At 40.4% G+C, this 13,298-nt stretch overlaps 1 protein-coding gene across 1 annotated transcript; it reads left to right on the forward strand.

The window, feature by feature from the left end:
* The first annotated feature begins 2,393 nt into the window (after positions 1-2,393).
* On the forward strand, positions 2,394-11,948 carry ACTR6 (actin related protein 6). Its single transcript, XM_074870840.1, has 11 exons — positions 2,394-2,681; positions 3,276-3,393; positions 5,112-5,180; positions 6,535-6,658; positions 7,483-7,618; positions 7,709-7,765; positions 8,459-8,557; positions 8,745-8,823; positions 9,516-9,687; positions 10,615-10,753; positions 11,538-11,948. Exons 1-11 carry the CDS (start codon positions 2,614-2,616, stop codon positions 11,665-11,667), a joined length of 1,191 nt encoding a protein of 396 aa, XP_074726941.1. The 5' UTR covers positions 2,394-2,613; the 3' UTR covers positions 11,668-11,948.
* The last annotated feature ends 1,350 nt before the right edge of the window (positions 11,949-13,298 follow it).

Here is a 13,298-nt window from a genome sequence, read left to right on the forward strand (position 1 = left end):
TTGCTATGTTACTGACTTTGTCTTTGTTAGGGACTCTATCAACAACAACAGAAAGTATTATCAGAAGTGTCACTGCAATACATGGGTGCATATGTAAACAAACTCAATAAATATGCATGTGAATTGCCCTCAGTTAGCAAGGACAGTAAATATACCAACTTTAGTTCCAAGAGATTTTAAATATTTATGTATATCAACCACCACACATAAATCTAAGTGAATTGTTAAAAGCCTGGCACTTGTCCTGTAAGTCCTAAAAAAAAAAAAAAAAAAGCAAAAGTAACTCTGAATTCAATACAAGTCCTTGAATGATAACTGATGAAGTCTCACAGAGCTGGAGATAGTATCTAGAAGATAAAAGTAATTAATTAAATTCTGGCTTTCACCTTTATTTTCACAAGGCAAAAGCTAGCAATAGCTATAATGGTTGAGTCTAAATTATTCTTCTAAGAACTTTATGTTATTAATAAAAGGATAAAGTAAAAATTGTAATTTTAACAGTAATATTTTATGTTCCTCTGCAACACAGTGACTATCTATAGTGTTTGTTACAATTCTATGTTTTGTGTATTTTGGGTTTTAATTACAAAACCAAAATTTACTATCACTATACCTGTCGGTGGGCAAAGTAGGAGAACAACAAACACTTTACAATGTTCTTTAAAATAATCCAGAAACTTCTGAACTGGAAAAACAGGCTTTTGATAATTCCTGTGACCTCTCCTCAAGAACCAAAGAACGTATCTGCTAAAGCAGGGATTAACGATGCTGTCCTTAAGATACTGACAAGCACCTAAAGATGATTGGTCTAAAATCAGATTGCCGTGCATTCTGCTCATGGAAAGACACTTGATACTTGTTAGCGTAAAGACTCACATCATACAAAGTAGCAGTTATTTGTAAATTCTGAAATTTGCGGGAAAGCCAATTACATACGGATACAAAACTGTAATGCACATTTATTGGATAACAACAAAGATATTAGTGATGGTAAGTAAAATATATAAATACAGTAAAATTCATCATAAAGACAGGTGCAAGATCCCGCACCTGAGACAACATAACCGAAATGCCCAGTGCAGGCTAGGGTGTGTGTGGTGGGGGAGCAGCCTTGCGGAAAAGGAGCTGGTCCTGGTGGACAGCAAGCTGAACAGGAGTCAACAATGTGCTGCTGCAGCAATGAAGGCAAATCGGATCCTGGGCTGCATCGGCAGGGACAGAGACGTGATCATTCCATTCCGCTCAGGGCTTGTCAGGCCACACCTGGAGTGCGGCGTCCCAGTCCTGGTCCCCACATTCCAAAAAAGACGTGGACAGATTGGAGAGGGTCCAAATGAAGGCCACAGAGATGATCAAGGGGCTGGAGAACCTGCCCTATGAGAAAAGGAGTTAGGTCTTTTCTCATTGGAGAAGGCACAGGGTATTCCAGTATCACAGTGTTTCAGTACTTAAAGTGTCTACAAAGAAGATGGAAGCTCTTTCTTAACAAGAAGGCAAGGGGCAACAGGTTTAAGTTGCATCAGGAGAGGTTTCACCTTGATATAAGGAGCATTTTTACACTGAGAACAATCAATCACTGCAACAACCTCCCCAAGGATGGGGTGAAGTCCCCGTCACTGGAGGTTTTCAAGATGGGGTTGGACAGGGTGCTAGACCACCTCATCTCAGCTCTCCTTCCCACACAAGGTTGAACCAGATGATCTTTCGAGGTCCCTTCCAGCCTGGACTGTTCTATTGCTCTGTGATTCTGTCAAGGTGCGTGGTATTCGACGCAGATGTCAGTAAAACAAAAGCTGGTCAGTGACAGCGAATACCAATAGCACTGGTTTTATATTATTTATAATAAAATAGTGTTAATTACAGCACGCTTAGAACAACAATAAAATAATGATAGTGGAATTTAAAGTCTTCTCCCTTCTCATTCTGTAACATTCTTACACAGGCAAGGCCGGTGTTGCGCGCTTAGCTCTCACATACGTGACTTTCATCCCGCGCGTTTCTCCCCAGTGCGCTGGGTTCCCGCACACCATCCGCGGCACGGAACTGCCAGGGACACCCGCGACGCGGCCCTCGGCTCACCGGAGGGCAAGGCCCTCCCTCAACAGAGGGGGTCTGTAACCTCATACACACCGGGGAAAGGCTCACGCCTCCCGCCCCGGCTCTCGTGTTATCGTCCCGTGCCCGCCGTGCCCCTGCCTGGAGGGCGCGACTCCCCGCCCCCCTTCAACGGCCGCCTCCCGCCCCCCCAGGGCTGGCGCGGTCCCCAGCGGGGGGGGGGGGCTGCCCGCGCAGGCGCACTGCCGCCTCAGGGAACGGCCCCGCAGCGGGCGCTCGACCGGGTGACTCCGCGCCCCCGCCCCCGCCGGTCTCTTCGGCGAGAGCTTCCGGGTCGCACCCGACCAATAGCGTCCGCCGCCTCCCGAGCGTCACCGGCATCACGTGAGCGGCTCGCGCCAGAGGCGGGTGCGCTGCCGGAGGCGGTTCCCGCGGCACTCCTGCGTCCCATCAGGCAACGCGCGCGCGCGCTGCTCCTCCGCTCTATGGTAACCATAGAGATCCACGGCGGTGGCGGATCAATACTGGGACGGCGGCGGCCGTGGCGCCGTGGGGAACATGGCGACGCTGGTGCTGGATAACGGCGCCTACAACGCCAAGATCGGCTACAGCCACGCGAACGTCAGGTGAGGGCCCGGGAGGAGGCGGGACGGGCGGGCGTCCCCTTATCGCTCCGCCGGCACCCTCACTGCGTGCCCGTCCTTCTGCCGCTCCCCCGCCGGTGCCGGGGTGCACGGGAGGCCGCGCCGCCTCTCCCTCAGCCCCTCACCGGCAAGCGGGGCGCCAGCGCGCCTGCGCTCGCCGTGGAGAGGCCCGGCCCGGCCTGGCCCCGCCCCTGCGGCGGGCGCCGGGCCCCGCCCCTGCGGCGCGCGCCAGCTTTCCGGCGGGACCGCGACACCGGCCCCCACCGCCCAGGGACCGGCGGTGCCCGGGCGCGGGGGAGCCCCCGGCGCTCCCTGTGCTGTGCTGGCGGCGGGGGGTGGTGGTAGCTCAGTGCGGTGTGCAGGGTTGGTTTGGTTTTGTTTTTCCAAAAGGTGCCTCATCTGCACCGGCGGTGTCAGAATGGAGAGATTTCCCTCGTAATGGGGTCCAATAAATGAATTAAAACCAAAACACAGCAGCAAAAATATTATTAAAAGTATTCTATTTATGAAAGTAATGTAAAGACAATGAATGTGTCTCATGTCATGATGAACAGGAGGCTTCCCAATCTTTTCCAGCGTTATTCCCAACTGTCAGTTCAGATCAAAGACTGCACGCTTGAAAACCTTTACGGCAAATCAACTGGATGAAATTAAAGATCCCTCTGGTCTTTTTTATATTCTCCCTTTTCAGAAAGTAAGTAAGATAACCTGAGTTTAACATTATAGCCGAATGTGAATTGGTGTTTTAAGGAATAGTTTTCATACAATATGCCCCAACTGCAGGGTTATATATAGTGTCATGCAAGAATCAAGTGCAGCAGTCTGAAATTTAACAATCATAGAATCATTTAGGTTGGAAAAGACCCTTAAGATTATCGAGTCCAACCATAAACCACATGTCCTTAAGTACCACATCTACACATCTTTTAAATATCTCCAGGGACGGTGACTCAACCACTTCCCTGGGCAGCCTGTTCCAATGCTTAATAACCCTTTCGGTGAAGAAATTTTTCCTAATACTCAGTCTAAACCTCCACTGGTGCAACTTGAGGCCATTTCCTCTTGTCCTATTGCTTGTTACTTGGGAGGAGAGACCGACACCCACCTGGCTACAACATCCTTTCAGGTAGTTGTAGAGAGCAATACGGTCTCCCCTGAGCCTCCTTTTCTCCAGGCTAAATGGCCCCAGTTCCCTGAGCTGCTCCTCATAAGACCTGTGCTCCAGACCCTTCACCAGCTTCGTTCTTCTTTTTTGGACACACTTCAGCACCTCAATGTCCTTTTTGTAGTGAGGGGCCCAAAACTGAACACAGTAATCAAGGTGCAGCCTCACCAGTGCCAAGTACAGGGGTAAGATCACTTCCCTGTCCCTGCTGGCCACGCTATTTCTGATGCAAGCCAGGATACCATTGGCCTTCTTGGCCACCTGGGCACACTGCTGGCTCATGTTCAGCCAGCTGTCAATCAACACCCCCAGGTCCCTCTCTGACTGGCAGCTCTCCAGCCACTCCTCCCCAAGCCTGTAGCGCTGCTGGGGGTTGTTGTGACCCAAGTGCAGGACCCGGCATTTGGCCTTGTTGAACCCCATACAGTTGGCCTTGGTCCGTTGATCCAGCCTGTCCAGATCCCTCTGCAGAGCCTTCCTACCCTCGAGCACATCAGCACTCCCACCCAACTTGGTGTGGTCCATCTTGTGAGAGTGCGCTCCATCCCCTCGGTCAGATCACTGATAAAGATAAGAAACAGAACTGGCCTCAGTACTGAGCCCTGGGAAACACTACCTGTGACTGGCCGTCAACTGGATTTAACTCCACCACAACTCTTTGGGCTTGACCATCCAGTCAGTTTGTTACCCAGCAAAGAGTATGCCTGTCTAGGCCATGAGCAACCAGTTTCTCCAGGAGAATGCTGTGGGAAACGGTGTCAAAGGCTTTACTAAAGTCTAGGTAAACAACATGCACAGCCTTTCCCTCATCCAATAAGCAGGTCACCTTCTCATAGAAGGAGGTCAGGTTAGTGAAGCTTTCATAAACCCATGCTGACTGGGCCTGATCACCAGTTTGTCCTGTACGTGCCATGTGATGGCACTCAGGATGATCAGCTCCATAACCTTCCCTGGCACAGAGGTCAGACTGCCAGGTTTCTGTCAAAGAGAATAATGTATATAGGAAACACAATTTATATTGGTTTTGTAGTGTAATAATTAACATTGATGGGGAATATTTGTAACATTCTTTATCCTATGTAACATTTACTTCTTGGCATAGAAATGTGAATTTAGACATTTTTACACTCAGATTTCTTTATATTACCAGCTTATCAATCACTTGACATTTTATGATGTCTAGTATTTTTTTTTAAGTATGATTTTATTTTCTAAACATTGTTATTTTTTTTTCTGAATTCCTACAGGGTTACTTGGTGAACTGGGATGTCCAGAGACAGGTTTGGGATTATCTTTTTGGAAAAGAAATGTATCAAGTAAGAGCCTTTTTTTAATTACAGATTTTGTTTAGGTTAAATACTGACTAATGGAATTAACATAAATACAGAAAATATTAAATAGAACTGCTGAGCTTACTGTTTATTTGAAAGTGCCTTCAATTAGAAATCACGGGGATTTGTTTTTTTGCAAACTGAAGAAAATTTTTACTTCCAGCTCTAGTGTAGGAATTTAAGAAACATTTAAATTTTTTAGTCTTATGTGTATTCATAGTGAGTCCAGTTCACATATGTTAAGAAATTCACATCAATATAACTAAGTTCAAGTTAGTAAAAAATAATTATAGACAGATACAGTGTGGTTTAGAGATCAAGAAACTTTAGATGTAAAAGAGTGATGAGCTCGGTCAGTAGGCGAGAAGACATATCCATTGAGTAACCATCTTTGGCTAACCATTTTCTACCTATGAGTAAGTTGAATGTATGAAATATAAATACCTCATACTTAATTTTTCTTATTTATTGCATGAACTGGATTTAGCACAAGAAGTGTAGTAAGGCTTCCCTTTTATTTTTTTCTTTAAAAAAAAGTGTTATATACTCCGAAAGTTTTTGGTTTTTGTAACACCTAGGAGGCAGAATGGTACTGAGAGTGAAAGTAATGCCTCAAATTATCTTAGTCTCCATACACAAAAATATACAGTGCTGGCTTTTGAAACTTAGCTTTCATATTAGTTTTGAAACTAGATTCAATTTAGTCATGGTTTCAGAGAGAACTTGTTTTTAATTCTTTTTCATGAGTGAAGACTACAGAGAGATACAGCTGGTAATAGGTTTAGGGCCATATCCAGTTATGATTGAAGTAACCCTCTGAGGGGTTTGAGTGATCAGTAAATGCAGAAAGTTCAGGATCTTTTGCTAGCCTCATTAGAGGTCTCTGGGAGTTTTATTATTGATTCTGCTTTGCGCAGGACTTCATCTTTGGTTGTTAGATAAGTAATTTTGTGATGCAAGTGCTGAACTGTTGAAGAGACTTATCTTTCTGTAGTTGACAGGATTAGTGTAAAGTATTTTACATCAGTATTATAGTGTTCCTTTATGGGTATCTCTTTAAAATGTTGGATTACGATTTGTAAGAATCATAACAGAAGCAGAATATATATGAAGGTGTTCCCTTCTATTATGTTTTTACTCATTAATTTGATAAAGTTGTATCACTGCTTGTGAAGTCTTTAAAAAACTTAAAACTTTTGAAGCCTAGCTTCTACAAACAAATACGGCAAGTGGTAATCATGTCTTCAAATTTGCATGATCTTCAGCTGCTACAAAATATGGTAATGGAGTATTAATTTCCAAGTTTTGTGTAATGACAATCTTAATCTGTTTTTCATAGGTAGATTTTGTAGATACCAATATTATTATTACCGAACCTTATTTTAACTTCAGTTCAATACAAGAATCCATGAATGAAATTCTATTTGAAGAATATCAATTTCAAGCAGTTCTTAGAGTAAATGGTGAGTCTGTCTCCTAGTTTGCATTTATATATTTTGAAGGTTAACCTTGTAAATAAATAAATAAATAAATAAGCATGCCTACATGCATATGCACACACATGTATATATAAAGATAGTAAAGAAATTACTTCATTTCATTCTTGGCTCTTGAGTAATATATATGCTCCTGTATGCTCCTATATGTACTCTTAACTGGATTAAACATTATTTATTTTTTTTTTTTTTAGAAATTCCAGCTATACTCTTATACTACTTTCTTAAGAGTGTCATGTTATAAAGTTAAAGGAAATTTGTGGACAGTCAGGATGACAGGGGTAACGGATGGATTTTGAAACAGGATAGCATTTGAGAAAGTCTACCAAAAATTTGCACGAAGTCTTTGATAGCTTTCCTTTTTTTGGGGGTGGGTGGGTTTTTGTTTGGTTTTATTTTGTATTAGCAAATAAAATGCAGCATTACAATCATGATATGTATTGTGTCTAATAGGGAATATGTAAATAACATCACGACTCTTCTGAAAGATAGCTGGACTTAGGATACTCCAGATAGGCTTGATAAATTGTGGTGTGATCAGTCTGCTTGGACTTTAGGAGAGGAAACTGAATATGGACTCGAATTATTGAAAAAGAATAAAAGGAGTAACATACAATACCTAACTTTATCCTCTGTAAAAATTAATTCATGTGTTGGCTGTAGTATTATGTATTGAGGTTTTGAAAGTCTGTCAAAGGCATTTAAATATGAAGCAAGTACATTTTCGTATCAATGTAAATTCTAAAAGTGTATATTCATATAAAAATTGAATGACATTTTCTATATTTCAGCTGGGGCTCTTAGTGCACACAGGTATTTCCGGGATAATCCATCTGAGCTGTGCTGTATCATCGTGGATAGTGGATACTCTTTTACGCACATTGTACCTTATTGTAGAAGTAAAAAGAAGAAAGAGGCAATCATCAGGTAAACTGCTGTATATATTTTCTAGAAGAATTGTTTGCTATGCCTGAAGTTAATAATGACGGAATTCCTCGTGTTACTCCTTTTCTGTAGGATTAATGTTGGAGGAAAACTCTTAACCAACCATCTGAAGGAGATAATCTCTTACAGGTAAAGCATGCTGATCATCATCTTGAGACCTGATATGAAATGAGCTAGAAGTTTGTGGGGATATAGTTACTGGTTCTGTGAATTTTAGATTAAGTGCTGTTTAAAGGAGAAGGGAATTTTTGTCTGTTATGATCTGCTAGCTGTGATCTTGAGTTTAAGCTCAAGATGAATTAAGGTGAGCTTAAGCTCTTTGAAGAATTAGGCTGTTCTTAAAGTGCCAGCGCTTCTGAAGTTTTTCAGGTTACCTGTGTGTTCACAGTTACTCAAGTCCTTGCATGTTTTCTGAGAGGTTTCAGTGAGATGTCTCAGTAGATCATCAGGCAGTTTGCTGATTCTATCAATACCACAAATAAAATTCAATAGGATCAACTTTTCATTAGGATCCTTTAGCTTTGAACTTTATCTAGGTAAAGGTCTGTGCTAGTAGAGCTAATTGCAGGATTGTGGCTATACTTGTTATGAAGACATTGGGCAAATGCAAGTAGATGTTTGTATTTATTGAACTGTGAAATAGGAAAATACTAAACTCCAGCAGGCCAGGAATCCTTTTGTAAATTGAATACAAGTTTTAGATATTGAGACAGTAACTTTCTGTGATTTGAAAACTGTGGTTGCTCATCTCCAGTGAAAAACGACAGGTAATGCTAAGAATTATTCTTAAACTTCTGTGGTTTTGGTTTTTGTTTTTCACAGGCAGCTACATGTTATGGATGAAACACATGTAATTAATCAAGTGAAAGAAGATGTGTGTTATGTTTCTCAAGACTTTTACAAGGACATGGACATTGCCAAGTATGTTTACAATGGTACTAAATGTAAAAGTTGGTACTTCTGAATAATCTATTGGTACAAACAAATAAAACTATACTGTTAATCAGAAAACTTTCCAGTTAAGTCAAAGGAATTCTTGTCAGTATAAAATATTTGGGATTCAGAACTTATTCTTTATTCTGTTGTATTTTACATTCTTCTCTTTCAGATTGAAAGGAGAGGAAAATACTGTAATGGTAGATTATGTTTTGCCAGACTTCAGCACAATCAAAAAAGGATTTTGTAAGGTAATGATAGTATGGTTTTTGAAGTATTTTTTGGACTGTTCCCCTGCACAAGTCTAGTAGAGAGGTTAAAAGGACTTTCTTCTTTCTAATGATGTAACTTCTTTCTGTGCTGTGCATTAAAGTTTTCCTTAGGAAGTTGAGATTAAATATTTTTCCAGCATAGCATTTTGTGTTCTATTATTTAATACTTGTAGCTTTCTATGCTTGTGCTCTGTCATACTACCTATCCATATCATTATTGTTGGGTTTTTTTAAAGTTAAGTTGGAAAATGTTTTCTCTGCTTTGATACTTTTTTGTAAGTCTCTCTGAATTTAACTTAAATACCCTAATAGGTAGAAGGTTCAAAGTCACGTTGTAGATGAGCCTGAAGAGTCTTCATATCAATGAAGACAATTTAACAATTTATCTCATTTACTGAATTGGCCATAGTTTCAAAAGGAGTCCCATTATTTTAAGGCCACTCTCATGCATATCTGTTTTATCAACTGCAGTTTTGCCTAAAGCAAAATAAGAGGAAAGTCATTTCAGATTTAATACCAGAGTATGCAGTATTCTTAAAAGATTTGTTGATAATACGACTTAACATAGAATATACTGCCTACCTCTGCAGTACATGAAAAAGATTAGCTGAATACTCTAGGATGTAGTTTCTTTTCTTAAGCGGTGGCTACTATTCATGTCTTTAATTTAGCCAAGGGAAGAGATGGTGTTAAGTGGAAAATACAAGACTGGTGAACAAATACTTCGTCTAACAAATGAAAGATTTGCAGTTCCAGAAATACTCTTCCATCCTTCGGATATTGGTATTCAAGAGATGGGAATTCCTGAAGCCATTGTTTACTCTATTCAGAATTTACCTGAAGGTATAACCTCGAAGTATTTTGAAAAGTGTGTATAGGGTGTTGTGTTGGTTTGGGGTTTATTTCTGTTTGATTTGGTTTGGTTTTTTTTAAGCATCCAAAGTGTCTTAGGAAGTTAGTACACTCAATATGCCAGTTATTAAGTTGTTGTGAACTCTGCTGTCTTCTGGTGTGTGTCATACACTCAAGAACTGATTGTCTACAAGATTGTTAGGCAAACACAGTTTTGTGGTGATTCATCGATTGGTTTCTACTCTTGTTTCAGTTAATTGCTGTAGACTTCGTTCTTCTTCACATCCTTTTCTAACGTGACCTATCCGTCTTTGACACTGATGATGGAACATACTTGAAATTAGTTTTACCTGTGTGTTAAAATATCTTTCTTCACTGGGAGAAGATAAAAATGAAACTGACAAGAAAAATGAAACTGACCAAACTCAGTAATTGAGGCATCAAAGTGTAAAACCTTTCTGACTGCTGTGCTTGTCAGAAGCAATACTAAGACTTTCATTTTATAAATGATGTATGTGTAATTAATGTCATTACTACAAAGAAGACTTGCATAGGATTTATGATACCACATAAGTATGGTGGCATTGAGGCTATTATTTTGTACTCTTAAAAAAATTGTAGCATTCAAAATCCCTTTTGAAAGGGGAATTGTGTTGACAAACATGAAATATAATAGACAGTATAAAAAAACACTAGTTATCAATGCCAAATTCTAAAAATCACAAGGAAAAGAGGGTGATTGATCACTTTTTTGTATTTCTCAATGAAATTGTTTAACTCGTGATTGTTAGATGATCATAAAGTTCTTCTATGCATATCTTACTTCTGTTCCAATTCATAACAAAATTGAGAAATACCTTTAATCTTTAAATATATATTCAGTCTCTTTAACTACAGATTTACTTTTTTATTTTACAGAAATGCAGCCTCATTTCTTCAAGAACATAGTTCTGACTGGAGGAAACACCCTTTTTCCAGGCTTCAGAGATCGGGTTTATTCTGAAGTTCGATGTCTTACTCCAACTGATTATGATGTTTCTGTTGTTCTTCCTGAAAAGTAAGTTCTAAATTGTACAGAACAAGCTTTGTCCTTCTAGCAGAACAAACTATAAACTAGAATTTCTTTTGCTGATTAAAAAGATAGATTAAAGGGGTTAATTTAAATATTAAGTTAACCAAAGTTGTACAAGAAGAATGTTTTAAATCAGTGTATTTTCAGACAAACCAAACAAATTTGAGACCACCTGCTTGCCCTGTACTTTCGCTAATAAAGTTAAGCATGTAAGTAAGTGTTTTCAGGATCAGGTTTTTTTATCATAAACAGATAAATAAGGCTGTATTGTCATTAAGTGGATACATAAGTATGCAAGATCAGAGTTTAGTCTTTTACGCAGAAGAATTTTCAGCATCTGAACTGCCATGTCATTATTAATATAGCCACTTCAGGGATTTGGAAGGGGTAACATCTTTGCAGAGAATATACAGTTGAGACAAAACAAGTATATCTTGAAAGTACAAAAAAAATCTTCACTTTTTAAAAAGTATTATTAAAGAGTATTTTGAAATATTAAAACATCATTATCTGTGCAAAGTAAATATAAAGACATACCCACTTCCTGCCCTCTTCACACCTGCCTCCAGAGAGGCACTTGCTTTTTATAAAAATCAAAGTCAGTTATCCCTGCTAAAATTTCAAACTTTGGTGCTGGATGGTTTGATTTAGCAATCAAAAATGTATTTTTTAAATAGGTATGGCTAAATAAAAGTCTTGGAAATCATCACTGCATACTTCTGTTTGAAATGAACATACAGATGAGTAACAATAACTGTTTATTTTTCAGCCCTATCACTTATTCTTGGGAAGGTGGGAAGCTCATTTCTGAAAATGATGATTTTGAAGACATGGTAGTAACTAGAGAAGATTATGAAGAACATGGACACAATATCTGTGAAGAGAAATTTGATATATAGATAGCATAGTTGGATACGTTGTTATTCCATTGTTTTACTCAGAATGGAACTCTTTGAAATACAACCTGTCAGTTAGGATTGTGTTTTAGCTTTCCTGTATTTAAGTGGGTTGGGAAAAAATAATTTTCAGAGTTTAAAAATAAAGTTTTACAAGCCTAATACTATGAAATAATATGCTCATTGTCATTTCATTATGTTATCATATTTTACCAATAGCTTCATTGTATTTGTATTGCAGAAAACCTCGATGCGTGACACAATAAAAATATTGAATGCTTGTACTGGTGTGACACTCATACATAGTGAGAAGAAACAAAGATTTTAATTTTTTTTTTCCAAATGAATATTACTCTAACTCCTGCGTGCAATTGAATGGACATTAAACACATCTCAAAATGTCTGAGATTGCCTATACTGAAAAGAGATAAGTGAGTTTTATTTTTGGTTGTTTTAGTGAATGAGAGGAATATACTTGAAATGTGACCACTGCTATTGAGAGTGTATGTAGATTTTGAGGAAAGAGTAATTTGAACGGTTCTTTTTTAAAAAGGGGTTTGGGGTTAGTAGGTCATGGGGTTTTTTGTTTGGCTTTTGTTTTAAACAATTGCTGAGCAAATAAGTTTCCTGCCGCTCCCCTCACCTTTCTGGAGAGGTGACATCAGAAGCTGTCTAAGGTGAGCGAAGCTTGCAGCCCTGTCCTGGGTAACCCCACCTCTGTCCTATCCATGCATTCTGATAATCACAAATGCCCCAGCCTGTTCTGTTGACAGAGCAAAGGTGGTGTCAGAAGCTGTTACTGTGGCCATCACCCTGTGCAGCACTGCAGGCAGGAGGGGAAAGAGCAACAGGACGAGCCAAGAGCCAGGTGGAAGCCTCGGAGGGTGGCGCTAGTAGGGCGTGCCCCACCTGGCCAGCCTGGCTGCCAGGACAGGGGCAGGCACAGGCACATGGGTGCTGACACTGATCTTGACCTGATGCAGCTCGTGGCCTCAGGGGGAGCCCTTTTAGTTTGGGCTGGTGATTGGTAGTCTCGGATTTGTACCGGAGTATCCTAGTCTCAGCTGAAGTCTCATATTCCCTCTCTTGTCTGCCCTTAAGTAAAACCGGTAAGTACACTTACCTAGCTTGGAACTAAGGGCGCTGTCTGACCTGGGCAGTTGATGGCAGGGCTAAGTAGAGGCTTCACTGGACTTCAGGCCCCTCCAGTGATCCTGGACGAGGTCCAGAGAGGGGCACTCTGAAGCACCGCTAGATCTTCTTACCTTCTGAAAAATTGTTCTTTGTGACAATCTGTGACCCAAGGGTATTTGATGTAATTGAATGGACAGAGCTGTGAACAAGGAAAACACTGTATTCACCACCGGCCCCTGGGCTCACTGGCAGCATTAAGATACAGAGATACTCTCATCTCCATCTTCCACCTCTTTCCAACTTCAGATAAGCACGTGAACTTAGAGCCAGGTTGTTCCGATCAACATTCCAGATTCCTGTGAGTTGCTCCTGTTGCTACCCAGGCAACAGGAGATATATATATATCCTATATATATATATAAGGGCAATATAGAAGAGAAGCCAGCACTCCAGAGAATGAGAGAGCTGCCCCAATTGAATAGTTTTCTGAGATGATCTTT

Source organism: Strix uralensis, chromosome 5 (assembly GCF_047716275.1).
Source record: "Strix uralensis isolate ZFMK-TIS-50842 chromosome 5, bStrUra1, whole genome shotgun sequence".
In the NCBI taxonomy this organism is placed as follows: Eukaryota; Metazoa; Chordata; class Aves; order Strigiformes; family Strigidae; genus Strix; species Strix uralensis.